This window comes from Ustilaginoidea virens, chromosome 2, assembly GCF_000687475.1.
Source record: "Ustilaginoidea virens chromosome 2, complete sequence".
Taxonomy (NCBI): Eukaryota; Fungi; Ascomycota; class Sordariomycetes; order Hypocreales; family Clavicipitaceae; genus Ustilaginoidea; species Ustilaginoidea virens.
Genome location: NC_057317.1, coordinates 4,076,458 through 4,092,303, shown reverse-complemented (window position 1 = coordinate 4,092,303; position 15,846 = coordinate 4,076,458). Strand labels below are relative to the sequence as shown.

The following is a 15,846-nucleotide window of genomic DNA, read 5'->3' as shown; positions in this document are numbered from 1 at the left end:
ATGGACTCCGAGGACGGGCAACATTTCATAAAGGTAAGATGTGCTGCAAGGGCAGATGTCTATTCGTTGATGCCGACAGAAGACCTAATTTGATTGCCAGCAACTCGCTGCATTCGTGCGCACTCACGAAAAGGCACTCGCCAACGCCCTGCAATTCCAACGTCGTGAGGTTCGTCATCGATCGTCCCAGAGCACGAGCGCGGCCACAATCTCCTCACCTGCGGCGTTACCGGAGCGGCCCTCTACAACTTCGTCGACGACGGGCTCGTTGGCTGCCGCTTTTTCTTTGGGTGCTTTGAGCTTCACCTCTCACAATGTCAAGTCGGCCAAACTCGCGCTCACCCCACATCATCTCTTCTTCATGCTATCCCGTTTCGAGGATCTCGGAATCAACGTTGGACCCATGAAAGTACGTCTGGAGAACCTTCATGACAGCTCATCTTCCACGAACTATGTCTCTTTTCTCGGAAACTCGCAGCGAGCTCGTAGCCGCGGCTCCGACGTGGGCTCGGTACACTCGGTGTCGAGCATGCGCAGCGTCATGTCAGGCATGTCTGCCTTATGGAACAGCTGGGGTATTGGCGCCAGCATATCGGCTGCCCGAACAGAGCGCCAAAAAGCCGCCATCCAGGCTGACTTGAAGTACTTGTACTCGGCCTTCACCAAGATTCCGTGCCTCCGACTCGCCCCTGACTGGCGTGCAAGACTGATTAGCGGCTATGAAGAGTTTCCCTTTGACTCTGCCGTTCCTCTATACGTTTTCAAAAATCTGCAAGCCCTCGAAGTCAACAGCATCGATTTCCGCCAGTTCTTCGGGTGGGATCGATTGGCGGACCAGTTGCGGTCCCTCAGCGTGAAGCAAGCAGGCATAGAGGACCCGGCCGATATTCTAATTGACATCGTCTTGGACGATATGGACAAGAGGCGTCGGCGTACGTCCAAGTCACAGTCGTCCCCAACAACGACGTGGGCTGGTACCAACAACCCTCGACGCAGTCCTACCATCGCACCTCCAGAGCTTGTTCGAGCTGCATCGGCGCCCGGCTCCCCCGAGCACAGGACCCTCCTTGCCGAACTTGGGCTGGAATCCATGACACCAAACGAACCGGTGGTTGAAGATAGCGAGAGCTCGGATACGGCGAGGCTCTCGCTTTCTCGTGAAGACGCCGAAGATGTCTCCCGCTCTCCTGCCAAGGTGCCACGTCCACGAAGCATATCACCTTCCCGACCGGCCAGCTCCAAAAACCACTCCTCGCACGTGAGACCGTCTCAGCAGCGCATTCGTCGATCTGGTTCCGGCAGCTCTCATTCCAGCCTTTCCGACTCGTGGCATCACCACGTAAGAGGCAGTTCTGGCAACCTTCTCGCCATGGGGATCCTACCAGCCTCTAAGTGGCGGTTTCTGCGTCACCTCAGCCTCGCCGACAACGCCATTACATCCATCCATCCTTCCAGCTTGGCCCCCCTTGCCAACACGCTGTACTCGCTCGACCTATCTTCCAACCTCTTCAGTCAGATACCCGACAGCCTTGCAACACTCACAGCGCTCCGCGCTTTGAATCTATCGCACTGCATGATAGACTCACTCCAGTCCTTGACTCGTAACCCTCTTCCCGCCATCACGGCTCTCAACCTCCGAGCCAACAGGCTGCGTTCTCTAGCTGGAATAGAGAAGCTGTACCCACTGGAACGGCTAGACTTGCGAGACAACCGCCTGACAGATCCACTTGAACTTGCCAGATTGACGGGCATTCCTGATATCCGCGAAGTATGGCTGGAAGGCAATCCTCTGACGCGGACTCGCAAGGATTATCGAGTCATCATCTTCAACATCTTCCGGTCGGCGCCAGGCTATACCGAAGACGTCGTGATTGACGGCAGTGGGCCAAGCTACTCGGAAAAGCGTCTCCTGGTTGAGAGGGCTCCGATACCAGACTCGATACCTGTAGTCAAGTCCAAGGTTGCAGATGGCCCGGCTGTCGTGGACGTTGGCAAAGCCGCCATCGTCCACAACGTTTCCAAAGAGCCCACTGTCACGCGCAAGGAGCGGCCTGTGCCAAGAGCGGTGACAAGCGAGGTGAACACGAGCTCGTCGCGACGCCGCAAAGTATCCAAAAGACGCATCGTTGACCTTGCCACTGGCGACGGGGCGTGCTCCTCGGTTGCAGAGCCTCGGTTTGAACGCTCGATTGCGACGTTGGAATCTCCAAGTGACGGCAGCTACCGCTTTCTCGGCCGATCTGAGATGGCTCTGTCGCCGCCGATTGCGCCCGTCGTTTTAACGGGCAGTCTTCATGCCCCCCCGACCCCTTTCGTCACCGGACAGCCCGCGAGCGATCAAGGCGCGCCGAAGATGTTGCAACAATTTGACGCTGCAGTCTCTCTGGAAGGGCAAAAAGAAGGCCAGGACTGGGATGCCGGCGGTGAATTGTATCGGCGCAAGATCGAAGCTCTCCGTGACAGAGTCGGCAGCGGTTATCTCAGCGTCTTGAGCGAAGAGAGCTGGGACGGAAACGCCAACCCATTTCTGTCGTCGGGTGTCCCGTCTGTGGCCGCTCTTCGAACGGGTCACGTGTCTCACCATGTGCCCCAAGCCCAGGCTGTTCATAGTGGCCGGACGTTGGGCTGATTTACGGGCGCTGCGAACTTTGAACGCAGTGCTCTGTGTGGTTCCATGATATGATACCCTTGGATTGATACCCCCGCACTTTGTGCCATTTTCTTTTTTTTTTCTTTTTTTTCCCCCCTTTTTTTCGGGGGTTTTTTTTCTTCCCCTTCTTCTCTTCTGTCCCCCTTTTAAGTGGCCGTATGGCACGGTGGTTTGGGGGAACATGAGGTCAATGTGGTAGAAGCTACTGCTGTCAAAACCTTTTTGCGCGTTGGCGTAATCCGAGCTTTGGTTCGATTTCTGCTTTCTTGTCCTTTCTTTTTGGTGGTTCCGTGATGTTTGAAGTTGGCAGTAAGCAAGCTGAGTGGAATCTGTTTTTGAAGCATAGCGAATCTGGCGCACAGTGTTTTGCTTTAAGCGGTGGTTGTTTGTTCCTGCCAAGCCAGCTGGAATGAGCCTACCAGATCAGACTCGTTTAGCTGGATCGCAGGCGGCTTTGGTCAACACGATGGTTGATGCTTTTCTGTTGGCACTTGTTTACGGCACGGCCTCTAGAAAAGGGGGGGAAGGCGATGCAGCTAGCTGGTCCGTGCCTGTTTCTTTACTTTAGCATGGAAGCCATCGTCAGGGGGGGTTGTGAATTCTGGATACTGGATCTGCAGCTGCAAGCGTCAGTCTGTCCCCCCTGCCGTCTGGTAGTGTTCATTTAGAGGTCGCCTTTGCGGGATGCTGAGGAAGTCGGGCATCTGGAATGCCTTGATGGCTGCGTGCATTTCATCTCAGCAGATAGACGCAGACCAGACTTGATAGATGATGGCTGGCTCAGGTACCTTGGACTCGAGTCTAACCTACCTGTAGGGACCTAGAAGGTCATCGTGACAGGGACAATGTGACAGATCTGGCCAATACCAACCGCGTGCAACGCAAAAATCAGTGCAATCCGTGACGGTAGTGAGCGAGCGAGCGAGCCATGGGAGGAGGAGGGGGGCCGGTTGGTTGTCTCTGTGCTTGGAGAAGGGAACAAAACAACGCGATGATGGAACATGCGATGCGTGTACGCGTGTACCTAATGTATCATCATCATCATCATCATCATTATCATTATTGTTATACACTAGGGGGCTATTTAAGTCGAACAACCTATCTAGTACCTCTACAGATATATCGAAAAGGAGGAACCCCGGTGAGTGGCGGGGGGGAACCAGACCTTTCCTGCGACGGTGAACGCTGCCCGACTTGTCCCCGTTACTTTCCTTCTTCACCTTTTCTAATACTGCTTTCTAGTCTTCCTGCTTAATCCTTAGTTGAATATTTCAAGGCGCTAATAATAGCGTAGGAATCGAATAATTCTTATAACAAGCTCCTTTCTACATATATAGTTTCTTATAGTATTTATAGGACTTCATTTCTAATGATTTTAATAACAATCCCGTTACATTTAAAGCTAAGCTAGAATTATCACTAGAGGCAGCTTTTGATTAAGGCTTCCCGAGGGGGGGCGGGATGCGTTCCCTGTCAGTGAGAGATGCATCTAATGTGTACAGTACAGTACACCATGGCATGGCATGGCTAGCAGATACCAGCCTGGTGCCTACCAGCTTTATCTGTAGATGTGAGGCCATCACCAGCACCTTGGGCGTGGTCGGCTAGGCTACCTTGTGTACTTGCTTGACAAGTGCCGGCCGCATCGGGACATGGGGCCACCCGAGATGCCGCGAGATGCCGCCTGGGCGGGGCGTCGCCGTGGTTTGGTTGGTTTCCAATCAGGCGTTGCACTATAAAACTCTGGGGCGACCAGACGATTTCCCCAGCCCGGCTCATGGGTAACCTGCGCAATTACATGCTGACTACCTACCTCTAAGGTAGGTACCTAACCCATCGATCGTACCATGTGCTAATGGGCTCTTCGGAACAAGCCGCAAGCCGCAAGTGACCCGTCCGTCCGGGATCTACCCGCCAAGGCCGCAGCTGAAGGGGGACAAGGGCGGCCGATCTGGTGTATGCTGCGTAACGAATGCGTATGCGTGCGTGCATCAAGCCCGCTCGGGAACGGTCTGGGCGAGATTGAACGGCGAGGGGGGCCAAGGTTGGCTGGCTGGACTCGAGCTTCGACCGACCAGGAGCCAGCCCGTTGCGTCCAAAGTTGGTTGGGCATTGACTTCCGTCAGCAGCTGACTTCCGTCAACGGCGTCGTGAGCTTCACATCTCTTCACATCAGGCCAGGGGCAAAACCAAAACCAAGCACAGGGTCCGGATTGATTGATTGAGTCCAGTTGACGGCTCGGAGAATGAGGGAGAGAACGGTTGAGCAAAGCCGAGTTGAGTTGGAGCTGAGCTAAGCTGAAGCTGAGAGCTGAGTGGACAGAAAGGAGGAAGGGGGCGGCCGCTGACTAAGCCGAGAAATGCTGGGTGGGGCGTCGGATTTCTCCAACAAGAAAGAACAAGCCAGGCAAAAGGCATGGATGGGGCTGCGAATGGGCTGGGCTGGGCTGCTGCAGTGGTCCGTGCGCCGGCGACCTCACGCGTCGGTCTGTTTTTCGCTCTCCATTCAACGACTTGACGGCTTCCCTGGTCGACGCCGACGCCAACCTCGAGCCCCCATCATCCTTGATCCGTCATCCCTCTGAACCAGGTGTGTTTTCTCCGGGCAAAGCGGCCTTGGCTGACAAGTAACCCCGAGTTATACCAGTGCACACGGGGGGGGGGAAGCCGCGCCGCCGTCTGAAATGAATGCCTACCCCGCCCTTGCTCCTTGACAAGGTCGCGCGCAACCTTCCCCTGGATCCTTCGTCGAGAGGGCCAGTTCCCGCTGCGAGCCCGCATCCAACGGCAATCCTGGAAACTGACAAAGCTCACGCCGGGCCCTCGCTGATTGCGCCATCGGGCATGCCATCGGACATGCCATCGGCCTCGCCCGCGCCGAGAAGGACCCCAACGGGTCGTCCCCGTGGCCGGCCCCCGGGATCGACCAACGCAGCGCGTGCGGCCAGACAAGCCCTGGCTGCCGCCGCGACATCAGAACCACCGCCGCCGCCCAGCGCAGCGCGCGCGGCCAGACAAGCCGTGGCTGCTGCCGCAGCGATACCCGAACCGCCGCCAAAGATGGCGGAACCGCCGCCCAAGAGGCGTCGATGTGCTCCGGGGGGGCTCGGCGGCGGCGGCGGTGGCGGCGGCAGATTCGTCGACGCGGACGAGGCGCGTGCTCGTGCGGCAGCATCTGCGTCCAGGCCCAGATCCACGCCGCGCCCGCGACCGCGGCTGGGCACCGTTCCAAGCAACATCGTCGGCGCAACCTCCTCCGCCATGCCTCGACGCGAGAGAAGCACTCGATCTCGCGTCTCTGCCAGCGAGGAGCTGGAAGAGATGAGATGGGGCTCTGCTGCTGCAGTAGCCGCGTCCGTCAAGCAGGCAGAGGACTACAAGCCGCGCGAGGAGCGAAGCTGGGAAGAGTTTCACCCGAGCCTCGATATCGAGAGGACCTTTGTAGTTTTCCCGGCCGACGAAGTTGACGGCATCTCCAAAGAGTCCCCGATCACTCCTGCCGCGCAACAACAGAGGACCGGCACGCCTCTGGCCAGTGGTTCCATGACTCCTTCCAGACAGGTCAACCCTGCGTCCACGGGCACAACTCCTAACCCCCAATGCAGGACGGAGACTAATCCGTCTGACTCGCGAAACGGAACTCCATCGAGGCGGTCCCGCCGACCTACGCGGGACGTGGTTCGGTTTTACACGTCCCGCCCGACTGACGCGGGACCCACGCCCCGAACACCCAAGGTGCTGCCCATCTCGAACCAAACACCCAAAGAGAAGCTGGACCTGAAGCTGCCTTCCTACCGCAAGACCAATCGCGTCGACCTGTTTGAGAGCAAGACCTTTGGCCAGGCACGATATGTGGACAAGGCGATGAGCAATGTCGGTTACCAAGAAAGCGACGTATTCTGCCGACCCGACGTGGCGTTGATCAAGGCCATTGACACCAACGCAGAGGAGGATCCTGACCTGACGTCCCTAATTGCCACCGAGGATCATCTCCCCCAGTCCAGGCTGGGTCGCGTTGAATACGACATGGACGAGCAAGACGACATGTGGTTGGAGCAGCTCAACGCCTCGAGGAAGCAGAACGATTTGGAAGCGATTACGAGAGAAGTCTTTGAAATCACCATGACGAGTATTGAGAAGGAGTGGCACACGTTGGAGAAGCGGATTCCGAAACCAAACCCCAAACCCCCGCAAACGCACCGGCCTAGGTCCAGCTCGGCCGCGGCGGTGAATGGCGAAACGCAGTCCGGAGAAGAGCCGGACAGCAAGTGCGCCATCTGTGATGATGGCGACTGCGAGAACACGAATGCAATCGTCTTTTGCGACGGATGCAACCTGGCTGTGCATCAGGAATGCTACGGTGTACCGTTTATTCCCGAAGGTCAATGGCTCTGCCGCAGGTGCCAGCTCTGCGGTCGAGGGATCCCTGTAAGACACTCTGACGAATTGGAACACTCGTCCACTCGCTGGCACGAGAGGGGGGGCATTCTGTTCTCTGTTCTCTGTTCTCTGTTTTTTTTTTGTTTTTTTTTTTCTTTTCAAACGAAATGTAAGAAGCAAAAACTGACAAACCCATGATCCAGACGTGCATCTTCTGTCCCAACACAGATGGTGCTTTCAAGCAAACCAACTCCTCCAAATGGGCACACTTGCTCTGCGCAATGTGGATTCCAGAGGTGACATTGGGGAACCACACCTTTATGGAGCCGGTGATGGACGTGGAGAAAGTGCCCAAGACCAGATGGAGATTATCGTGCTACATTTGCCGCCAGCGGATGGGAGCGTGTATTCAGTGCTCCAACAAGAACTGCTACCAGGCCTTCCACGTTACCTGCGCGAGACGAGCCAGGCTCTATCTCAAGATGAAGACGAGCCAAGGCGCGTTGGCAGTCCTGGACGGAGGCATGGTTCTGAAAGCTTTCTGCGACAAGCACTGTCCCTTGGACTACAGCAAAGAAAACAACGTGCACCAAGCCACCCGCTCAGCCAAGAAATTCTACAAACGAAACATGAAAGGTCGGCTCTGGGCAGACAACCTGGCAATCGCAAACGTCATTGCCGCCCAGCAGCGCAGCATGTTGACGTCGGCCGAGGCGCCTGCCAACACGAAAAGGGACGGCGCAGCGAATCCTGCATTGGGGACGGACAAGAAAAAGAGCGAGCAGCAACCGCCCAAGAACATGTGGAAGTTGCCGTCGGGCGCGCCCATCATCCCGCAGGTCGTGTTTGACACGGTCGAGACCTCGATCCAGCGATTTCCCGTTCTTAAGCGCAAGGATTATCTCAGCGAGGTTTGTCGCTATTGGACGCTGAAGCGCGAAGCCCGCCGGGGTGCTGGCTTGCTCAAGCGGCTTCAGCTCCAGATGGAGACCTTTTCGTCAATGGAGCTCACTAGGCGGGACTTTTCGACGATGGGGCCCAACGGAAAGGCTCGCCTCGCGCGGCGCATCGACTTTGCAGAGAGCATAGTAAAGGACCTCGAGCAGCTAAAGGATCTGTCGGAAAAAGTGGTGCAGCGCGAGCAAATCAAGTTTGACGCGGCCGAACTGGAGGGGGAGTTTGTTGACGAGTGCTATTTCCCCGTGGCTAGGCTCCTTCCCGCAGCGGTTGAGCGGGCCATATCGTAAGTTGTGCCTTTTGTTCTTCTCATCTTCCTACCCTGGGAGCAAAGCCAAAGGCAGTGAGTGTCAGAGGGGGGAAAGGAATGAGACGCTAATCAAGGACTTGCAGCCTGGACAAGGACCTGTTTGCCGACGGCCTGGCGAAGCTGCAGGCCCGCGTGGAAGAACGTTACTTTGCCACTACGCTTGCGTTTGCACATGAGCTTGCAGACGTCATCGGCAGCGGCATCGCGAAGGCTCCGTCTCCGGCAACCAGCGGGAACGCGGCACGCTCCGTATCCACGGAGAATTCCCCAGCAAAGACGACCTTCTCCGAGGTCCGAGAACGCCGGAAGCGCGGCAAGCGCATCCTCAAGGCCGTGCAACCTTATCTGGAAAGCGCGCTGCGCGTCGAGTCGGAAATCTCCAACAAGCCGTACGATTCGCTGCAAAAGGAGTTGGAGCAGCTGATTGATGCGGCAAGCATGGATACGCCGCCAAAGACGGCCGCCGTCGCCGTCGCCGTCTCCGCCGCCGCCGCCGCCGCCTCCTCAACCCTGCCGAAGCAAGAAGACGGGGAAGACACAATCATGGTGGACGCCCCAGACTCATCCGAAATCACGGTCAAAAGCGGTCTCGAGGATGCCAGTGCCGCGGCGGAAGCAGACGCAGACGCAGACGCAGACGCAGACGCAGACGCAGAGGGCGAAACCGACCCCCTAGACATGGCGGAAGACGAGGCCGAAGCGGACGGCGGCAACATCCAAGTCAACACGTCTGGCCTGAGCATCGTCGTCGACAAGTGCGAAGAAGCCGCTGCCGCTTCTCCGCGAAGGAGCAAGCGCGGCAAGAGCGACGGCCTTGCGTCGTCGTCATCCGAGACGCCTCCCGGGGACGAGGTGTTTGTGAACCTGCCACCCGCGACGCACACGGGTCCTCCAACACCGCCCCAATCCAACGGGAGCTTTGGCAAGGACCCGTTCGACCCCCTCTCGGAGGGGGGTATCGTCTGGTACCTCAAGTCGATGCAACCGCGGGGAACCTCCATCCTCGGCGAGCACTGGGCCGCGGGCCGCGACGCGGTCCGCATGCTCAGCGAGGAGCTGACTGATCTGGACGACGAGGAGCTCAAGGGGCTTCGAGCCGAGGTCGATGAGTCGGTCAAGGCTGCTGAGCTGGAGCTGGGGAGCTTGTCCGACGGCGGTGCCGCCAAGCCCAAGACGGCAGCCAAGGGCAGAAAGCGAAGAGGCTCCGGCAGACGAAGATGAGCATGTACCATAAGACCCGGTTAACCTTTTTTTTTTTTTTTTTTTTTTTTTTTTTGCCCTGCCCTGTGCTGCCCTGCGCTGCCCTGTTTTCTTGTTTCTATTCCCCATTCTGCCGCGCCGCCATTTTAATCTGTTTGCCCAAGACTTGTTCAGATTAATCAATCCCTCCCCCCCCCTGGCCCCCTTGGCCCCCTTCCCTGGTTTTTTTTCCCCCTTTTTTCTTTCCGTTGGAGGAGGTGATTCCGCCTGGGATGGCGTCGATACTTTTCTATTTCCTACTAGGCGGGCGTACAGGTACAGACAGGTACAGGACGGGACGGATGACCATGGCATCGGACCAAAGGTATTGTTTTGGCGCTTTACTACCTCTGCAAGAGGCCTGGCAAGCGGTGTCTTTTGCTCTTGGCCCTTTTCTCTTTTCTTTTCTTTTCTTTTCTTTTCTTTTCTTTTCTTTTCTTTTTTGTTCTATTCTTCTCTTTTCTTTTCTCTTTTTTTGTTCCCTCTTCTTCTTCGTATTTCTCTTCGCTTGGGGGAAAGCAGGGGGGGTGATGGTTTGCTTGACAGGTTGGCTGGTAAGGGGGTTTCTTCCTTTTTTCCTTTTTAATCTGGTGTGGTTGGAAGTATATGGGCGCCTCGTGATACTTTTTATCTATTCTGTACCCCGTTTAATCTGGTCTTTTTTCATCTACAGGGTGTAAGGTGCGGCACTTGGGGAGGGGGGCGCACCCGCAAAAGCAATTGTACGGTTGTGGAAGCGGTTGAGATGCAGGTGCGGATGCAGACGCGGATGGATACAGGGCACGGGGAATCTTGTCCCATGTTGACTGAGCCTTCGTGAATCCGATTTTGACTGCCCAGAGATTTTTGGTTATGGGCGCCAGCGAGGAAGCACAGCTGGGCCAGTCTGTATTACGTCATATACCTGGGGGGGACGGGGGGAACCGGGGGACACCGGGGGACCATGTCCGTCCCCGGTGCCGCGATGCCGGACGGAAGGACCGAGGCGCGACAAAGATGGCAGCTCAAACCGTTCGGTCCATTAGCCGGCCAGGCAAACCCAGCGCTTGATTTGCCACCTCAAACTGCTTTACGAGTTGGAGGGGAGGATGGCGAGGGCACGGTGCCTGCCCGCGGCAGACCTAGGGTGGTGCTGCGGAAGAGGTGCTCGTGACTGAACATCTGACGAAGCAGTCAAGTACCAGACCTGTTACCGGACACGCGCAGTCGGTCCTGGAGACGTCGGGAATAAAAACCTTAGGTAATCAGGTCGAGTGGTCTAGTGGCCTATGAGGTTTTGGCTGAAGCGGGTGGATGGGGGGGGTGGGTCCAGGGCTTTGGCTTAATTCTCAATCCAGGCCGTGGTGCCAGTTCTAGCCGAGTGCGTCTGACGAGCAAAAAGAAGGAAAGAAAAAAAAAGAGAAATGGGGGAAGGAAAGGACAGAAGGAGGGAAGAGAAGGAGGAAGGAAAAAAGGGGGAAAGAAAAAAGCAAAAAAGCAAAAAAGGAAAAAAGGAAAAAAGGCTGCTGGCGTGAGTGTGCGGACGGACGCAAGGGGGAATCTCGTGTTACTTGGGTGGTTGCAGGCACCCAGGTAACGTAAGGTACATGTATGTACCCAAGGTTTCTGTTGAGGGTCTGTCTCTCTCTGTCTCTCTGGTGGGTTCGGGCCAACCACTACATACCAACATTCATACATACATACATGCAGTCTTGCGTCACCACCACTACCACTGGTCAATAGCCGACCCGGTCGTTTGTTCGGGGCAGCAGGTGAAAGACTTGGTGCAGCCGGTGAAAAAGGTACGTCTGTGTTTTATCTGCTGGATTCAAAGGTGTGCTCTTTGGCGGCTCAAGTCGGCCCAACCAAGCCGTGGGATGACACCTTGGCACGGGCACGGGTACCTACCTGGTACAGTTTTTACCTAAGAGGAGTAGCCAGTAGCCAGTACTCCGTACCAATGGAGGGGCTCCATGGACTATGCTGCGGCGACGTGTGCGCGAGGCGGCGTGGCCAGCCGGCGACTTGAACTGCACATCAGCTTGCAAATACCAGATTCGGCTTCGACGCGCGGGCGCCCAGTCCCGTGGCAGTGCGTGGCGGCTGGAGAACTGGTTGGACCGGTCAACATGAATCAACCAAAACATCAAGATGCCATTGTTATCACAGGTGGGAGGGGGGTTGGTAGCCCGTGCTTGGTAGACCCGAGTTGAACTATAGTACGGATGAACGTCCGTAGGTTATGTAGGTACCTAGGTACCTACCTTGTGTGCCGTCAACACCAAGTCACTTGCGTATGCGCTTGTTCATACACGTACCAACAAAGCTTCCCGTTTTTTTTTTTTTTTTTTTTTTTTTTTTTTTTTTTTTTCTTGCTCTCCCCCCCCCTTCCCCCCTCTTCTACCGTTGGAACGTGCGAGTAGAAAGTTGGGGAATGGGCAGGTTCAGTTTCCGCACTTGGATGCACTAAATGATCGCAACCTGAACAGACCTCGCCTCGTTGCTGACTGCGCTGGCTGCCGATGCCATGCCATGCCATGCCATGCCGCATGGCAAGAGGTTGAAGACGACGGGAAAGACAAGAGGTACAGGGACCCGCACGAGGACGGCTTAGCATGCTGCGTACTCCGTGCGCGGCACGCCGTTTGATCATCGTCGAGCATTGAGAGCACGGAGCGCAAGGCACAGAGCACCACCTTCAGTGGCAGTCTGGTGCCGACTTGTCGCTGGCATCATTGATGCTGCCATGGCAGTATGTAATGGCAGCCAGTGCTGGGTTCCTGTTCATGACAGCAGGTCTGGCCTGGTCATTACATAGGTTCATAGTACATACCTTAGGTATGTGTTGACATCTGGTAGGTGCCGGAGGTCGGGCACGGGTGGTGATGGCTGCTGGGCGGTCAACTATGTTGTCGTCCTCTGGCTGGTGGGGTCAATGTTTTGCACCGCTGACAGGCCCGGCGGCAGTACATGTGGTCAACTGGAGCGGTGCCCCCAGCCAGCCCGGTGCCAGCCTCGAGTGCCCTGTAGCCCAGGCCTTCCAGTTGCCTCTGTGAGCCTTGAGTGCTCCGTACTCGGCACATCCTCCGCACACTAGTACATGTAGGTACCTATTGAACGTACCCAGACCCGAACCAGGCCAGGCCAGGCCAGGCCAGGCCAGGCCAGGTCAGACCTTAGTTGGTCCCCGGTCACTGGGGGAGGGGGGGAAGAGACGTACAGTAAAGGTCTGGTCTGATGGAAAAAACTGGTTTGCCAAAAAAAAAAAAAAAAAAAAAAAAAAAAAAAAAAAAAAAAAAAAAGAGGACGAAGACACGACGGGAAAAAAAAACAGGCAAAAAAAAAAAAAAAAGAGGCTCAGCTTCTTCCCCCTTCAAACCTGTGCACCAGCAGAATAAGAAAGCGACATCTTTCTTCTCAATCCGCGACGAAACAGCCCAACAGGCCCTATTCTGACGACGAAACCCTTTTCCGGCGCACCAAGCACCAAGCAACAAGCAATAGGCAGCAATTAACAAGCAACCAAGCAACCAAGCAACAACACGCAACAACACGCAACAGCAAGACGACCATCGCGCCGTTTCGTTTTGGCTTCCGTGTCCCCCGTAACACGCCTTGCGTACCGACATCAAAAGCATCGGCTTCCAGGTATCCTGCCCAAAGCTCTTCCTACCGGCCACTGCCCTCGGAGCCAACGTCACGACCACGACCACGACCACGACCACGACCCGACCCCGACCCCGACGATACAGACACACTTGCCGCCGCGTCTGTCTATGCACATTTGATCTTGACCCCGTCAGATTCGTCGAATCCGTATCCTTTGGCCTTCTTGACCTGCTTCACCTCGGCTCGTTCCGCCGCCCTCCAGGCCGCCTGCTGCTCAGCTGTGATCACTTCGCGTATGTCTGTCTGTCTGCATTTTTGCTACCGTGTCTCTTGTTTTGGCTCTCGTCCTTGCCCTCAACCAAGTGTCCGTCCTCGCTTGCCATCGCGACAGACGGCTGTCAATCACTCTGCTGCATTTGCATTCCATCCCCATCATTTTTTCATTCATGTCCTGGGGAGGGGAGAAGGCAGAGGGGGAGAAGGGGGAGAGAACCTTGACAGCTGGCCCGTTTGGCCCCGTTGCACCTTTGCACCTTTGCGAGTCGCTTTAGACTTCCCATCATGGGCTCGTTCTGGCTTGGCGCAACCCGCCCCTCAAATCGGGGTTTTCTTTTTCTCTCCTGTGTCTGTGTTTTTTTTTTTTTTTTTTTTGTTCCCCCATGTGTGTGTCTTCTTTCTGCCTCTTTCTGTCCCTCTTTTTTTTTCCCTTTCCCTTTTTTTGAGGACGCCGATAAGTAAAAGGAAGTCGTCTAATTGTTTTCGGCCCATTTTTCCCCCACCCCTTACCCTCCTCCCAGGCTTGACTGACCGCCGACGCCCTCTAGAATTCCGAAGTGCATCGTATCAGCAACTCCACTTCTGGCCTGTATCGCAGACGCAAATCCCCGAAAGCCGCCACATCTCGCACATCGCCCTGCCATCCCATAGCTTCTCGTTTTCCCACGCGCCAACGCCCGCCCACCTCCCACGGCACCTGCGGGCATAACCCCTCCCTTGGGATTCCTCCGCCATGGCTGACCAACACGAGGTCGACCTCGATTCTATAATCGACCGCCTACTCGAGGTGCGAGGCAGCCGTCCCGGCAAGCAGGTTCAGTTGCTCGAGGCCGAAATCCGGTACTTGTGCACCAAAGCCCGCGAGATATTCATTTCCCAACCCATCCTGCTCGAGCTTGAGGCTCCCATCAAGGTACTGCCTGCCTTTTTTTTGTTTTTTAAACTTGCGAAAACCAAATCCACCTTGATGCTGCGGCGTGCGAGAGCGATGCAGAGCTGGACTTTGCGCTGACCCCCGGCCAGATTTGCGGCGACATCCACGGCCAATACTACGATTTGCTGCGGCTCTTTGAGTACGGCGGCTTCCCCCCCGAGGCCAACTATCTCTTCCTCGGCGATTACGTCGACAGAGGCAAGCAGTCTCTCGAGACCATCTGCCTCTTGCTCGCCTACAAGATCAAGTACCCCGAGAATTTTTTCATCCTTCGGGGAAACCACGAGTGCGCGTCCATCAACCGCATCTACGGCTTCTACGACGAGTGCAAGCGTCGGTACAACATCAAGCTGTGGAAGACCTTCACCGACTGCTTCAACTGTCTACCTATTGCGGCCATCATTGACGAGAAGATCTTCACCATGCATGGCGGTCTGAGCCCCGACCTCAACTCGATGGAGCAGATCCGACGCGTTATGCGACCGACTGACGTAAGGTGTCCCCCCTTTCACCATTGCCGGGCTGAAAATCCGAAAATCCTTGTGCAGTTGAAAGCCATCCCCCAACTTTTTTTTTTGGCTTCGCCGCAACCCATCAGGAGCTTTTCGGTCGAGGCCATGGCAAATCACTTCCTGGTCCATGATACTAACTGAATGGCAGATTCCCGACTGCGGCTTGCTCTGCGATCTGCTGTGGTCAGATCCCGACAAGGACATCACCGGCTGGAGCGAGAATGATCGAGGCGTGTCCTTCACCTTTGGACCGGACGTCGTGTCTCGGTTCCTGCAAAAGCACGACATGGACCTCATTTGCCGAGCCCACCAGGTCGTCGAGGACGGCTACGAGTTTTTTTCCAAGCGCCAGCTGGTCACCTTGTTCAGCGCCCCCAACTACTGTGGCGAGTTTGATAATGCGGGAGCCATGATGAGCGTGGACGAGAGCTTGCTCTGCTCGTTCCAGGTTCGTCCTTTTATTCGCCCCCTCTTCTTTTTTTATTTCTATTTCTATTTTATTTTATTTTATTTTATTTCATATTTTATTTCATATTTTTGTTCTTTCCCTTTCTTTCCCTTTCTTTCCCCTTTTCCCCCCTTCTTTCCCCTTCTTCCCCCCTTTGGCACGATGCTTGCTTGCAGCCCGTGAGACTTCACATGCTTGGACTAGTGCTAACTGCATGCCGGATAGATCCTCAAGCCTGCTGAGAAGAAACAAAAGTACGTTTACGGTGGTCTTGGGAGCGGTAGCAAACCAGTCACTCCCAAGTTCAAGTCCAAATAGCTGTCCAACATGTGGACACACAAAGATGAACGCGTTTATACGAACATGATTGCTCTCTCTAGGTTCGGACGGCGCTAGACACAAAAGCCTGGTCTCCCAACCACCGGCGAACCTGACGGCTTGCGACGAAAGTTCAGTTTCCATGCCGCCGCCGCCACCGCCGCCGCCGACCTGCTAGACGCCCAGCCAGCCACAGCAACGACCTTGTTTGGCCAACGTCTGACCTTTTTGTCC

At 55.7% G+C, this 15,846-nt stretch overlaps 3 protein-coding genes across 3 annotated transcripts; all 3 read left to right on the top strand.

The window, feature by feature from the left end:
- On the top strand, window positions 1–2,629 carry UV8b_02898 (uncharacterized protein; the record flags this gene model as incomplete). The annotated part of the gene is made up of 2 exons (XM_043140396.1): window positions 1–33; window positions 101–2,629. 2 exons carry the CDS (start codon window positions 1–3, stop codon window positions 2,627–2,629), a joined length of 2,562 nt encoding a protein of 853 aa, XP_042996330.1.
- Window positions 2,630–5,338: 2,709 nt separating this feature from the next.
- Window positions 5,339–9,518, top strand: UV8b_02897 (uncharacterized protein; the record flags this gene model as incomplete). The annotated part of the gene is made up of 3 exons (XM_043140395.1): window positions 5,339–7,078; window positions 7,234–8,273; window positions 8,381–9,518. 3 exons carry the CDS (start codon window positions 5,339–5,341, stop codon window positions 9,516–9,518), a joined length of 3,918 nt encoding a protein of 1,305 aa, XP_042996329.1.
- Window positions 9,519–14,133: 4,615 nt separating this feature from the next.
- Window positions 14,134–15,690, top strand: UV8b_02896 (uncharacterized protein; the record flags this gene model as incomplete). The annotated part of the gene is made up of 5 exons (XM_043140394.1): window positions 14,134–14,313; window positions 14,424–14,825; window positions 14,995–15,294; window positions 15,520–15,548; window positions 15,675–15,690. The coding sequence occupies 5 exons, from the start codon at window positions 14,134–14,136 to the stop codon at window positions 15,688–15,690; spliced, it is 927 nt and encodes a 308-aa protein (XP_042996328.1).
- Window positions 15,691–15,846: the final 156 nt, after the last annotated feature.